General features: G+C 50.5%; 1 protein-coding gene across 1 annotated transcript in view; it reads left to right on the top strand.

The window, feature by feature from the left end:
• The window catches only part of LYPD1 (LY6/PLAUR domain containing 1), a 113,421-nt gene extending 103,779 nt beyond the window's left edge, over nucleotides 1-9,642 (top strand). The window contains exon 3 of the mRNA XM_077449775.1: nucleotides 9,191-9,642. Coding sequence (XP_077305901.1) covers nucleotides 9,191-9,426 — 236 coding nt within the window. The 3' untranslated portion in view covers nucleotides 9,427-9,642. The remainder of the gene's footprint in view (nucleotides 1-9,190) is intronic.
• Nucleotides 9,643-14,133: the final 4,491 nt, after the last annotated feature.

The following is a 14,133-nucleotide window of genomic DNA, read 5'->3' as shown; positions in this document are numbered from 1 at the left end:
AGAAGCAGGGTGATCTGGAAGGAGGAGTCATTGCTGGAAGGAGGAGTCATTGCTGGGAGGAGGAGTCATTGCTGGGAGGAGGAGTCATTGCTGGGAGGAGGAGTCATTGCTGGGAGGAAGAGTCATTGCTGGGAGGAGAAGCAGGGTGATCTGAGCACAGGATGGAACGTCATATATAATACAATGTTTGGATCTCAGGCACACGGGAAGTTTTTACATCGGATGTTTTTGGCTTCAGACGTTTTTTGTACAGTCAGTAAATTCCCTCCATGTGATCCTCGGGGTCCGATCACGTCGGCTGTTATCATCTCTCAACAGGGGAGTTTTTGGGCTGTAAAGAGCCCTCAATATGATTGGGTTCGGAGCTGTACAAATGCAGACGCTGAAAAAAACGTGAAAAACGTAAAAAACGTGGCTCACGGGCTTTTTCTTTTAAATGTTTTTGAACCCATTGATTAGTGTTTTTTTTTTTTAAACAAAAGCTTCTGCCCCCCCCCCCCCCCCCGAATCCACATTCCTTCTCCCTGACCTCCCCCCGCTCCTGAGATATCGTCTTTTCTCCCTCCATGGACTCGGCGTTGGGATTGGGTAGGGTAGCGGTGATGATCACCGGCAGGCTGAATTTCCTTGGACAGTTGTCTTCCAGCATTTGGGATGTTTTGCCTGCAGTTAGTGGGAATTTTCTTGCATCCAACATTATTGATATAATCAGAGAAATAAATAAACACAGAAGGGGCTCATCGATTGGAGCCGATCCACCGGGAAGACCCATTTAGCCTGCCGGAGATCGGCTCCACCCACAGTGGAAAGGACTGGGGCTGCCTGTGCATGGCCGACTTCACAGAGAAGGTTCTGGACCGTACGCTAGCGTTGTCCTAGCAGTGTCCTAGTGTTGTCCTAGCATTGTCCTAGCGTTGGCCTAGCGTTGTCCTAGTGTTGTCCTAGCGTTGTCCTAGCGTTGTCCTAGCCCTAGCGTTCTCCTAGCAGTGTCCTAGCATTGTCCTAGCGTTGGCCTAGCGTTGTCCTAGTGTTGTCCTAGCGTTGTCCTAGCAGTGTCCTAGTGTTGTCCTAGCATTGTCCTAGCGTTGTCCTAGCTTTGTCCTAGCGTTGTCCTAGCGTTGTCCTAGCGTTGTCCTGGCGTTGTCCTAGCGTTGTCCTAGCAGTGTCCTAGCAGTGTCCTAGCGTTGTCCTGGCGTTGTCCTAGCGTTGTCCTAGCGTTGTCCTGGCGTTGTCCTAGCGTTGTCCTAACGTTGTCCTGGCGTTGTCCTGGCGTTGTCCTGGCGTTGTCCTAGCAGTGTCCTAGCGTTGTCCTAGCGTTGTCCTAGCGTTGTCCTAGCGTTGTCCTAGCAGTGTCCTAGCGTTGTCCTAGCGTTGTCCTAGCAGTGTCCTGACGTTGTCCTAGCGTTGTCCTAGCGTTGTCCTAGCGTTGTCCTAGCTTTGTCCTAGCTTTGTCCTGGCGTTGTCCTAGCGTTGTCCTAGCAGTGTCCTGGCGTTGTCCTGGCGTTGTCCTGGTGTTGTCCTAGCGTTGTCCTAGCGTTGTCCTGGCGTTGTCCTAGCAGTGTCCTAGCGTTGTCCTAGCAGTGTCCTAGCGTTGTCCTAGCGTTGTCCTGGCGTTGTCCTAGCGTTGTCCTAGCGTTGTCCTGGCGTTGTCCTGGCGTTGTCCTAGCGTTGTCCTAGCGTTGTCCTAGCGTTGTCCTGGCGTTGTCTTAGCTTTGTCCTAGCAGTGTCCTAGCGTTGTCCTGGCGTTGTCCTAGCGTTGTCCTAGCGTTGTCCTGGCGTTGTCTTAGCTTTGTCCTAGCAGTGTCCTAGCGTTGTCCTAGCTTTGTCCTAGCGTTGTCCTAGCGTTGTCTTAGCTTTGTCCTAGCATTGTCCTAGCGTTGTCCTGGCGTTGTCCTGGCGTTGTCCTAGCGTTGTCCTAGCGTTGTCCTAGCATTGTCTTAGCTTTGTCCTAGCGTTGTCCTAGCGTTGTCCTGGCGTTGTCCTAGCGTTGTCCTAGCGTTGTCCTAGCGTTGTCCTGGCGTTGTCCTAGCGTTGTCCTGGCGTTGTCCTGGCGTTGTCCTAGCGTTGTCCTAGCTTTGTCCTAGCGTTGTCCTGGCGTTGTCTTAGCTTTGTCCTAGCATTGTCTTAGGTTTGTCCTAGCGTTGTCCTAGCATTGTCCTGGCGTTGTCCTAGCGTTGTCCTAGCATTGTCCTGGCGTTGTCCTAGCAGTGTCCTAGCGTTGTTCTAGCGTTGTCCTAGCATTGTCCTAGCGTTGTCCTAGCGTTGTCCTAGCTTTGTCCTGGCGTTGTCCTGGCGTTGTCCTAGCTTTGTCCTAGCTTTGTCCTAGCGTTGTCTTAGCTTTGTCCTAGCAGTGTCCTAGCGTTGTCCTAGCGTTGTCCTGGCGTTGTCCTAGCTTTGTCCTAGCGTTGTCCTAGCGTTGTCCTAGCGTTGTCCTAGCTTTGTCCTAGCGTTGTCCTAGCGTTGTCCTGGCGTTGTCCTAGCTTTGTCCTAGCGTTGTCCTAGCGTTGTCCTGGCGTTGTCCTAGCTTTGTCCTAGCGTTGTCCTAGCATTGTCCTAGCGTTGTCCTAGCGTTGTCCTGGCGTTGTCTTAGCTTTGTCCTAGCAGTGTCCTAGCGTTGTCCTGGCGTTGTCCTAGCTTTGTCCTAGCGTTGTCCTAGCGTTGTCTTAGCTTTGTCCTAGCATTGTCCTAGCGTTGTCCTGGCGTTGTCCTGGCGTTGTCCTAGCGTTGTCCTAGCGTTGTCCTAGCATTGTCTTAGCTTTGTCCTAGCAGTGTCCTAGCGTTGTCCTGGCGTTGTCCTAGCGTTGTCCTAGCGTTGTCCTGGCGTTGTCTTAGCTTTGTCCTAGCAGTGTCCTAGCGTTGTCCTAGCTTTGTCCTAGCGTTGTCCTAGCGTTGTCTTAGCTTTGTCCTAGCATTGTCCTAGCGTTGTCCTGGCGTTGTCCTGGCGTTGTCCTAGCGTTGTCCTAGCGTTGTCCTAGCATTGTCTTAGCTTTGTCCTAGCGTTGTCCTAGCGTTGTCCTGGCGTTGTCCTAGCGTTGTCCTAGCGTTGTCCTAGCGTTGTCCTGGCGTTGTCCTAGCGTTGTCCTGGCGTTGTCCTGGCGTTGTCCTAGCGTTGTCCTAGCTTTGTCCTAGCGTTGTCCTGGCGTTGTCTTAGCTTTGTCCTAGCATTGTCTTAGGTTTGTCCTAGCGTTGTCCTAGCATTGTCCTGGCGTTGTCCTAGCGTTGTCCTAGCATTGTCCTGGCGTTGTCCTAGCAGTGTCCTAGCGTTGTTCTAGCGTTGTCCTAGCATTGTCCTAGCGTTGTCCTAGCGTTGTCCTAGCTTTGTCCTGGCGTTGTCCTGGCGTTGTCCTAGCTTTGTCCTAGCTTTGTCCTAGCGTTGTCTTAGCTTTGTCCTAGCAGTGTCCTAGCGTTGTCCTAGCGTTGTCCTGGCGTTGTCCTAGCTTTGTCCTAGCGTTGTCCTAGCGTTGTCCTAGCGTTGTCCTAGCTTTGTCCTAGCGTTGTCCTAGCGTTGTCCTGGCGTTGTCCTAGCTTTGTCCTAGCGTTGTCCTAGCGTTGTCCTGGCGTTGTCCTAGCTTTGTCCTAGCGTTGTCCTAGCATTGTCCTAGCGTTGTCCTAGCGTTGTCCTGGCGTTGTCTTAGCTTTGTCCTAGCAGTGTCCTAGCGTTGTCCTGGCGTTGTCCTAGCTTTGTCCTAGCGTTGTCCTAGCGTTGTCTTAGCTTTGTCCTAGCATTGTCCTAGCGTTGTCCTGGCGTTGTCCTGGCGTTGTCCTAGCGTTGTCCTAGCGTTGTCCTAGCATTGTCTTAGCTTTGTCCTAGCGTTGTCCTAGCGTTGTCCTGGCGTTTTCCTGGCGTTGTCCTAGCGTTGTCCTAGCGTTGTCCTAGCGTTGTCCTGGCGTTGTCCTAGCGTTGTCCTGGCGTTGTCCTAGCAGTGTCCTAGTGTTGTCCTAGCATTGTCCTAGCGTTGGCCTAGCGTTGTCCTAGTGTTGTCCTAGCGTTGTCCTAGCGTTGTCCTAGCCCTAGCGTTGTCCTAGCAGTGTCCTAGCATTGTCCTAGCGTTGGCCTAGCGTTGTCCTAGTGTTGTCCTAGCGTTGTCCTAGCAGTGTCCTAGTGTTGTCCTAGCGTTGTCCTAGCAGTGTCCTAGTGTTGTCCTAGCATTGTCCTAGCGTTGTCCTAGCGTTGTCCTGGCGTTGTCCTAGCGTTGTCCTAGCAGTGTCCTAGCAGTGTCCTAGCGTTGTCCTGGCGTTGTCCTAGCGTTGTCCTAGCGTTGTCCTAGCGTTGTCCTGGCGTTGTCCTGGCGTTGTCCTGGCGTTGTCCTGGCGTTGTCCTGGCGTTGTCCTAGCAGTGTCCTAGCGTTGTCCTAGCAGTGTCCTAGCGTTGTCCTAGCAGTGTCCTAGCGTTGTCCTAGCGTTGTCCTAGCAGTGTCCTGATGTTGTCCTAGCGTTGTCCTAGCGTTGTCCTAGCGTTGTCCTAGCGTTGTCCTAGCTTTGTCCTAGCTTTGCCCTGGCGTTGTCCTAGCGTTGTCCTAGCAGTGTCCTGGCGTTGTCCTGGCGTTGTCCTGGTGTTGTCCTAGCGTTGTCCTAGCGTTGTCCTGGCGTTGTCCTAGCAGTGTCCTAGCGTTGTCCTAGCAGTGTCCTAGCGTTGTCCTGGCGTTGTCCTAGCGTTGTCCTAGCGTTGTCCTGGCGTTGTCCTGGCGTTGTCCTAGCGTTGTCCTAGCGTTGTCCTAGCGTTGTCCTGGCGTTGTCTTAGCTTTGTCCTAGCAGTGTCCTAGCGTTGTCCTGGCGTTGTCCTAGCGTTGTCCTAGCGTTGTCCTGGCGTTGTCTTAGCTTTGTCCTAGCAGTGTCCTAGCGTTGTCCTAGCTTTGTCCTAGCGTTGTCCTAGCGTTGTCTTAGCTTTGTCCTAGCATTGTCCTAGCGTTGTCCTGGCGTTGTCCTGGCGTTGTCCTAGCGTTGTCCTAGCGTTGTCCTAGCATTGTCTTAGCTTTGTCCTAGCAGTGTCCTAGCGTTGTCCTAGCTTTGTCCTAGCGTTGTCCTAGCGTTGTCTTAGCTTTGTCCTAGCGTTGTCCTAGCGTTGTCCTGGCGTTGTCCTAGCGTTGTCCTAGCGTTGTCCTAGCGTTGTCTTGGCGTTGTCCTAGCGTTGTCCTGGCGTTGTCCTGGCGTTGTCCTAGCGTTGTCCTAGCGTTGTCCTAGCTTTGTCCTAGCGTTGTCCTGGCGTTGTCTTAGCTTTGTCCTAGCATTGTCTTAGCTTTGTCCTAGCGTTGTCCTAGCATTGTCCTGGCGTTGTCCTAGCGTTGTCCTAGCATTGTCCTGGCGTTGTCCTAGCAGTGTCCTAGCGTTGTCCTAGCGTTGTCCTAGCATTGTCCTAGCGTTGTCCTAGCGTTGTCCTAGCTTTGTCCTAGCGTTGTCCTGGCGTTGTCCTAGCTTTGTCCTAGCTTTGTCCTAGCGTTGTCTTAGCTTTGTCCTAGCAGTGTCCTAGCGTTGTCCTAGCGTTGTCCTGGCGTTGTCCTAGCTTTGTCCTAGCGTTGTCCTAGCGTTGTCCTAGCTTTGTCCTAGCGTTGTCCTAGCGTTGTCCTGGCGTTGTCCTAGCTTTGTCCTAGCGTTGTCCTAGCGTTGTCCTGGCGTTGTCCTAGCTTTGTCCTAGCGTTGTCCTAGCGTTGTCCTAGCATTGTCCTAGCGTTGTCCTAGCGTTGTCCTGGCGTTGTCTTAGCTTTGTCCTAGCAGTGTCCTAGCGTTGTCCTGGCGTTGTCCTAGCTTTGTCCTAGCGTTGTCCTAGCGTTGTCTTAGCTTTGTCCTAGCATTGTCCTAGCGTTGTCCTGGCGTTGTCCTGGCGTTGTCCTAGCGTTGTCCTAGCGTTGTCCTAGCATTGTCTTAGCTTTGTCCTAGCGTTGTCCTAGCGTTGTCCTGGCGTTGTCCTGGCGTTGTCCTAGCGTTGTCCTAGCGTTGTCCTGGCGTTGTCCTAGCGTTGTCCTGGCGTTGTCCTAGCGTTGTCCTAGCGTTGTCCTAGCTTTGTCCTGGCGTTGTCCTGGCGTTGTCTTAGCTTTGTCCTAGCATTGTCTTAGCTTTGTCCTAGCGTTGTCCTAGCATTGTCCTGGCGTTGTCCTAGCGTTGTCCTAGCATTGTCCTGGCGTTGTCCTGGCGTTGTCCTAGCAGTGTCCTAGCGTTGTCCTAGCGTTGTCCTAGCATTGTCCTAGCGTTGTCCTAGCGTTGTCCTAGCTTTGTCCTAGCGTTGTCCTGGCGTTGTCCTAGCTTTGTCCTAGCTTTGTCCTAGCGTTGTCTTAGCTTTGTCCTAGCAGTGTCCTAGCGTTGTCCTAGCGTTGTCCTGGCGTTGTCCTAGCTTTGTCCTAGCGTTGTCCTAGCGTTGTCCTAGCTTTGTCCTAGCGTTGTCCTAGCGTTGTCCTGGCGTTGTCCTAGCTTTGTCCTAGCGTTGTCCTAGCGTTGTCCTAGCATTGTCCTAGCATTGTCCTAGCGTTGTCCTAGCGTTGTCCTGGCGTTGTCCTAGCTTTGTCCTGGCGTTGTCCTAGCGTTGTCTTAGCTTTGTCCTAGCGTTGTCTTAGCTTTGTCCTAGCATTGTCCTAGCGTTGTCTTAGCTTTGTCCTGGCGTTGTCCTGGCGTTGTCTTAGCTTTGTCTTAGCTTTGTCTTAGCTTTGTCCTAGCGTTGTCCTAGCGTTGTCCTGGCGTTGTCCTGGCGTTGTCCTAGCATTGTCCTAGCGTTGTCCTAGCATTGTCTTAGCTTTGTCCTAGCGTTGTCCTAGCATTGTCCTGGCGTTGTCCTAGCAGTGTCCTAGCAGTGTCCTAGCAGTGTCCTGGCGTTGTCCTAGCAGTGTCCTAGCATTGTCCCGTTGTCCTGGCGTTGTCCTGGCGTTGTCCTGGCGTTGTCCTGGCGTTGTCCTGGCGTTGTCCTAGCAGTGTCCTAGCAGTGTCCTCGCGGTGTGAGTAGACGCACAAGATGATATGGTGATCTTCACAGAGAAGGTTCTGTACCATACATTGGTGATTACCTAGCGGTGTCCTCATGCTGTCCTCATGCTGTCCTCGTGGTGTCCTAGCAGTGTCCTGGCGTTGTCCTGGCGTTGTCCTAGCAGTGTTCTAGCTTTTCCTAGCATTGTCCCGTTGTCCTAGCGTTGTCCTAGCGGTGTGAGTAGACGCACAAGATGATGTGGTGTTCTTCACAGAGAAGATTCTGTACCGTACACTAGCGATTACCTAGCAGTGTCCTCGTGTTGTCCTCGTGTTGTCCTAGCGGTGTGAGTAGGCGCACAAGGTGATGTGGTGACCTTTACAGAGAAGGTTCTGTACCATACACTGGTGATTACCTAGCGGTGTCCTAGAGTTGTCCTGGCATTGTCCTAGGGGTGTCCTCGTGTTGTCCTCGTGTTGTCCTCGTGCTGTCCTCGTGCTGTCCTCGTGCTGTCCTCGTGCTGTCCTCGTGTTGTCCTCGTGCTGTCCTCGTGTTGTCCTCGTGCTGTCCTCGTGTTGTCCTCGTGCTGTCCTCGTGTTGTCCTCGCGCTGTCCTCGCATTGTCCTCGCGCTGTCCTCGTGCTGTCCTCGTGCTGTCCTCGTGTTGTCCTAGCGGTGTGAGTAGGCGCACAAGGTGATGTGGTGACCTTTACAGAGAAGGTTCTGTACCATACACTGGTGATTACCTAGCGGTGTCCTAGAGTTGTCCTGGCATTGTCCTAGGGGTGTCCTCGTGTTGTCCTCGTGTTGTCCTCGTGCTGTCCTCGTGCTGTCCTCGTGTTGTCCTCGTGCTGTCCTCGTGTTGTCCTCGTGCTGTCCTCGTGCTGTCCTCGTGTTGTCCTCGTGTTGTCCTCGTGCTGTCCTCGTGTTGTCCTCGTGTTGTCCTAGCGGTGTGAGTAGGCGCACAAGGTGATGTGGTGACCTTTACAGAGAAGGTTCTGTACCATACACTGGTGATTACCTAGCGGTGTCCTAGAGTTGTCCTGGCATTGTCCTAGGGGTGTCCTCGTGTTGTCCTCGTGCTGTCCTCGTGTTGTCCTCGTGCTGTCCTCGTGCTGTCCTCGTGTTGTCCTCGTGTTGTCCTCGTGTTGTCCTCATGCTGTCCTCCTGTTGTCCTCGTGTTGTCCTCGTGCTGTCCTCGTGCTGTCCTCGTGCTGTCCTCGTGTTGTCCTCGTGTTGTCCTCGTGCTGTCCTCGTGTTGTCCTCGTGTTGTCCTCGTGCTGTCCTCGTGCTGTCCTCGTGTTGTCCCCGTGTTGTCCTCGTGTTGTCCTCGTGCTGTCCTCGTGCTGTCCTCGTGTTGTCCTCGTGTTGTCCTCATGCTGTCCTCATGCTGTCCTCCTGTTGTCCTCCTGTTGTCCTCGTGTTGTCCTCGTGCTGTCCTCGTGCTGTCCTCGTGCTGTCCTAGCGTTGTCCTAGCAGTGTCCTGGCGTTGTCCTAGCGTTGTCCTAGCAGTGTCCTAGCTTTTCCTAGCAGTGTCCTAGCATTGTCCCGTTGTCCTGACGTTGTCCTGACGTTGTCCTAGCGTTGTCCTAGCGGTGTGAGTAGGCGCACAAGGTGATGTGGTGACCTTTACAGAGAAGGTTCTGTACCATACACTGGTGATAACCTAGCGGTGTCCTAGAGTTGTCCTGGCATTGTCCTAGGGGTGTCCTCGTGCTGTCCTCGTGTTGTCCTCGTGTTGTCCTCGTGCTGTCCTCGTGCTGTCCTCGTGTTGTCCTCGTGTTGTCCTCGTGTTGTCCTCGTGCTGTCCTCGTGTTGTCCTCGTGTTGTCCTCGTGCTGTCCTCGTGCTGTCCTCGTGTTGTCCTCGTGTTGTCCTCGTGTTGTCCTCGTGCTGTCCTCGTGTTGTCCTCGTGCTGTCCTCGTGTTGTCCTCGTGTTGTCCTCGTGCTGTCCTCGTGCTGTCCTCGTGTTGTCCTCGTGCTGTCCCCGTGTTGTCCTCGTGCTGTCCTCGTGTTGTCCTCGTGCTGTCCCCGTGTTGTCCTCGTGTTGTCCTCGCGGTGTGAGTAGGCGCACAAGGTGATGTGGTGACCTTCACAGGTGGCACATCCCTTGGCTCTGGTGTATGTTTTTATATTCATGGCACATTATGCTGATCAGGAACAATGATTGGGTCATTCCGCCAGCTCAATAGTCAAGAAGCAGGTGGAGGGGATCGGCTTCTATCTCCCAGAATATCAATAGTTCATTTCACAGATCAGCGTTTCTCTGATCTGAAAGTAATTGGCTTTTCTTGTTTTTCCAGGCATATTATATCGCAAGTCATGTGCTTCATCAGCCGCTTGTCTTATCGCTTCTGCTGGATACCAGTCTTTCTGCACTCCGGGTAAAGTCAATTCTGTTTGTATCAGCTGCTGTGACACGTCCCTCTGCAATGGGCCCCGCACCAAAAGGAACCGGAGCGCCGCACTGATGCATCATGGGAGTTCCCCGGCAATACTCGTGTCTCTAGTGGTGGGCCTGCTGACAAAACAGCTATAGGTGGGACTGTGCTCAGGACTGCTCGCTGCCGGGCCCCCAGGAACTGAAATTCTTATTGGTTTGTTGGAAAAGCAAACATGACAGATCACCAAAAATCTATTTTGTTATATTTCTTGCTGGGCTCCAGTAAGATGAATCCTCCGTTGTATTTTAAAACTGCACTTTAATAAAGGCCATTCTTTTTTGCGCACAGAGAATAAATGGAAGCAAATGGAAGATTTGTTAATATCTGTAGATGACGCCATTTACTATAAATTGAGTCCTTTATTTCCGGTCATTTACCTTTTCCAGATCATTTGTCCGAAAGGTGAAACAAAAGAACAAGCCATGAATCCCAGAATGCTCTTCTATAGGAACCGACCAATAGGAACACTTCATGATTCAGCCTGAACGGCGTCACATCCACCATATTTAACTCTGCGATTGGTCTGCAAAATGCCTGGGTGGAGCTGAGACTCCCGAGGCCCCACCTCCTTCCAGCGATCCGATGGAGGCTGACCCAATCCTGACCAGTAACAGAGAGTGATACCCACACCTTCATCATTGTCCTCATCACATCTTCATCATTGTCCTCATCATATCATCATCATTGTCCTCATCACATCTTCATCATTGTCCTCATCACATCTTCATCATTGTCCTCATCACATCTTCATCATTGTCCTCATCATATCATCATCATCACATCTTCATCATTGTCTTCATCATATCTTCATCATTGTCCTCATCACATCTTCATCATTGTCCTCATCATATCTTCATCATTGTCTTCATCATATCTTCATAATTGTCCTCATCATATCTTCATCATTGTCCTCATCATATCTTCATCATTGTCATCATCATATATTCATCAATGTCCTCATCATATCATCATCATTGTCCTCATCACATCTTCATCATTGTCCTCATCATATCATCATCATTGTCCTCATCATATCATCATCATTGTCCTCATCATATCATCATCATTGTCCTCATCATATCTTCATCATTGTCCTCATCATATCATCATCATTGTCCTCATCATATCTTCATCATTGTCCTCATCATATCTTCATCATTGTCCTCATCATATCTTCATCATTGTCCTCATCACATCTTCATCATTGTCCTCATCATATCTTCATCATTGTCCTCATCACATCTTCATCATTGTCCTCATCACATCTTCATCATTGTCCTCATCACATCTTCATCATTGTCCTCATCACATCTTCATCATTGTCCTCATCATATCTTCATCATTGTCCTCATCATATCTTCATCATTGTCCTCATCATATCTTCATCATTGTCCTCATCACATCTTCATCATTGTCCTCATCACATCTTCATCATTGTCCTCATCATATCTTCATCATTGTCCTCATCATATCTTCATCATTGTCCTCATCATATCTTCATCATTGTCCTCATCATATCTTCATCATTGTCATCATCATATATTCATCATTGTCCTCATCATATCTTCATCATTGTCCTCATCATATCTTCATCATTGTCCTCATCATATCTTCATCATTGTCTTCATCATAACATCATCATTGTCCTCATCGTGTCCCACAGACCCCAGATGGAGGTCACTGATTGCTGGTTATTATGTACATGACCTGTAGATGGGCATTTCTCTCGCGGAGGAGCTGGGTGTGAAATCATTGGGGGTTTCCCTGCTGCCTCTATGGGATAACCTTCCCATTGGATGCCCCTTATATTTCAGACCTTTTACATAACTTATGTCGCATACACACGATCGGAATTCTCGTCAGAAAAACCTCTGATGATCAAACTGTCTTGCCTACACACAGTCACACCAAATTCTGACTGCCAAGAACGCGGTGATGTACAACACATATGACGGGACCAGAAAAAGGAAGTTCATTGCCTAGTAGCCAATAGCTTCCATCTCATAGTTGAAACTGAACATGTGTGAGTTTTTGCACGTCGGAATTGCATACACACGATCGCAATTTCCAGGAAAATTGAGAACATGCTATGAATTTTTTGCTGGCGGGAATTCTGCCAGCTAGATTCCGATGGAGCGCACACACGGTCATATTTCTCTGATGAAAAGCTCTCATCGGTCTTTTGCTGGACGAAATTCTGATCGCGTGTACGCGGCATTACAATGAGCTTTGCAAACCCTCATCTTTGTGACACATGTAATGCACGTCTGTCTAGGGCAGTGCCAGGCAACAAGTAGCTTTCTTGCTGTTGTGGAACTACAAATCGCAGCATGCCTATCCACTCCTGGCTGACTATGTCTATTCTATGGCTGGAAGAAGAGCTGTGACTTCAGAGGAGCTGCTGGTTGCCTATCACTTGTCATTGAACAATGGTAGACAGAAGTATGACGGCTGCAAGGTTTATTGAAATCTTGACAAGGCCACCTGGAATCTCGAAATGCATCAGACAGATCTAAACGTTACTTCAGAATTTCAATACTCTACTTAGAGCCGCAGTCAATAAATGGGAAGAATAGCGTGCAAGCAGCTGGGGAGCAGGTGGTTGTATGGGAGATAATGGACAGCCGACTCACATGTGATGACGGGGATGGTGCCGTCGCCTCTCCTGACCCACAACCCTCCCGTAATTCCAGATTGGAGCTTATACAACTTTCTGGTTGTTTAGCCAACCATGAAGTGACTGATATCAGCACCTGCTTCCTCCCGCTCATCCCAATTCTATGTCATCTCTGCATTGTATGTCTATGTGTGTCCCTTCAATATTCTACGTGTCTAATGCACAATGTATGTTCCCCTTTACTGTACAATTTACGTGGAATTCACTAAAGGCAGATAGACTCAGCAATCTGCAAGGGCATTTCTTCAAAGCTTAGTAAATGAGAGGAAGCTCTGCTGACTCCCATCGCCTAATCATGTGCAAGCAGAAATGCTGTTTTTTATTTTCCTTGCATATGATTGGACAGTCTTTGAGAAATGAAACTTTGTCTCCTTTATTAAGCTCCGGTGCAATTGCCCTAGCAGAGAGGACCATTTATTTGCCTTTAGTAAATCCGTCACTTATGTTGCATTGCATTGTCATGTTATATCCCCCTTGTCCCCCCTCCACATTGTCGGCACCTTTGTGTCCTCTGTACTTCCTCCAGTGTTCCCTCTGTGTGCCTCTTCAGTCGTCTATCTGTGATTCCATTAATATCTTTCTCCCCGCATCTTCCCTAAATCACCTTTTCCTCAGTTTCCTCTACATAATGTTTCTTCCCATCACTCCATTGCCCGCTCTGGACAAAGGGCTGGATTTTTTAAGTTAAGGAATGGGTGATTGGTTGTTACGCAGCGGGAAGGTCCCGGCAATCACTTACCTTTAACGTGGAAAGTCCTGCCTGTTGTCCAGGACTGCCATGCTTCTCATCTGGTGTGAATAAGGTAGGGCTCTATTGGGAGGGGGGAGTGCTGTGCTGTTATGAGGACAGTAGTCTACTATCGAGGGGGGTCTGTCTGTGATGGGGGACCAGTCTGTGATGGGGGGTCTGAGATGAGGGACCAGTCTGTGATGGGGGATCAGTCTATGATGGGGGATTAGTCTGTGATGGGGGGACCAGTCTATGATGGGGAATTAGTCTATGATGGGGGATTAGTCTGTGATGGGGGTCTGAGATGAGGGGCCTGTGACATGCTTCTTCATCACTTTCTCCTCTACGTTTTCTTCTTCAACACTCTTTCCTCTACATGTGTCCTCATTTCTGTTTCATGCCCCCTTCTATAATTCCCTGCATCATGTCCTCCTCTATGATTCCCTGCATCGTGTCCCCCTCTATGATTCCCTGCATCTTGTCCCCCTCTATGATTCCCTGCATAATGTCCCCCTCTATGATTCCCTGCATCGTGTCCCCCTTTATGATTCCCTGCATCGTGTCCCCCTCTATGATTTCCTGTATCGTGCCCCCCTCTATGATTCCCTGCATCGTGTCCCCCTCTATGATTCCCTGCATAATGTCCCCCTCTATGATTCCCTGCATCGTGTCCCCCTTTATGATTCCCTGCATCGTGTCCCCCTCTATGATTTCCTGTATCGTGTCCCCCTCTATGATTCCCTGCATCGTGTCCCCCTCTATGATTTCCTGTATCGTGTCCTCCTCTATGATTCCCTGCATCGTGTCCCCCTCTATGATTCCCTGCATAATGGCCTCCTCTATGATTCCCTGCATCGTGTCCCCCTCTATGATTCCCTGCATCGTGTCCTCCTCTATGATTCCCGGCATCATGTCCTTCTCTATGATTCCCTGCATAATGGCCTCCTCTATGATTCCCTGCATCGTGTCCCCCTCTATGATTCCCTGCATCGTGTCCCCCTCTATGATTCCCGGCATCATGTCCCCCTCTATGATTCCCTGCATAATGGCCTCCTCTATGATTCCCTGCATCGTGTCCCCCTCTATGATTCCCTGCATCGTGTCCTCTTCTATGATTCCCGGCATCATGTCCCCCTCTATGATTCCCTGCATAATGTCCTTCTCTATGATTCCCTGCATCGTGTCCCCCTCTATGATTCCCTGCATCGTGTCCTCCTCTATGATTCCCTGCATCGTGTCCCCCTCTATGATTCCCTGCATCGTGTCCTCTTCTATGATTCCCGGCATCATGTCCCCCTCTATGATTCCGTGCATAATGTCCTTCTCTATGATTCCCTGCATCGTGTCCCCCTCTATGATTCCCTGCATCGTGTCCTCCTCTATGATTCCCTGCAT

This window comes from Lithobates pipiens, unplaced genomic scaffold (assembly GCF_037356315.1).
Source record: "Lithobates pipiens isolate NorthernLeopardFrog02 unplaced genomic scaffold, aLitPip1_a1.2 Scaffold_22, whole genome shotgun sequence".
In the NCBI taxonomy this organism is placed as follows: domain Eukaryota; kingdom Metazoa; phylum Chordata; class Amphibia; order Anura; family Ranidae; genus Lithobates; species Lithobates pipiens.
This window is presented reverse-complemented; position numbering and strand designations above follow the sequence as displayed.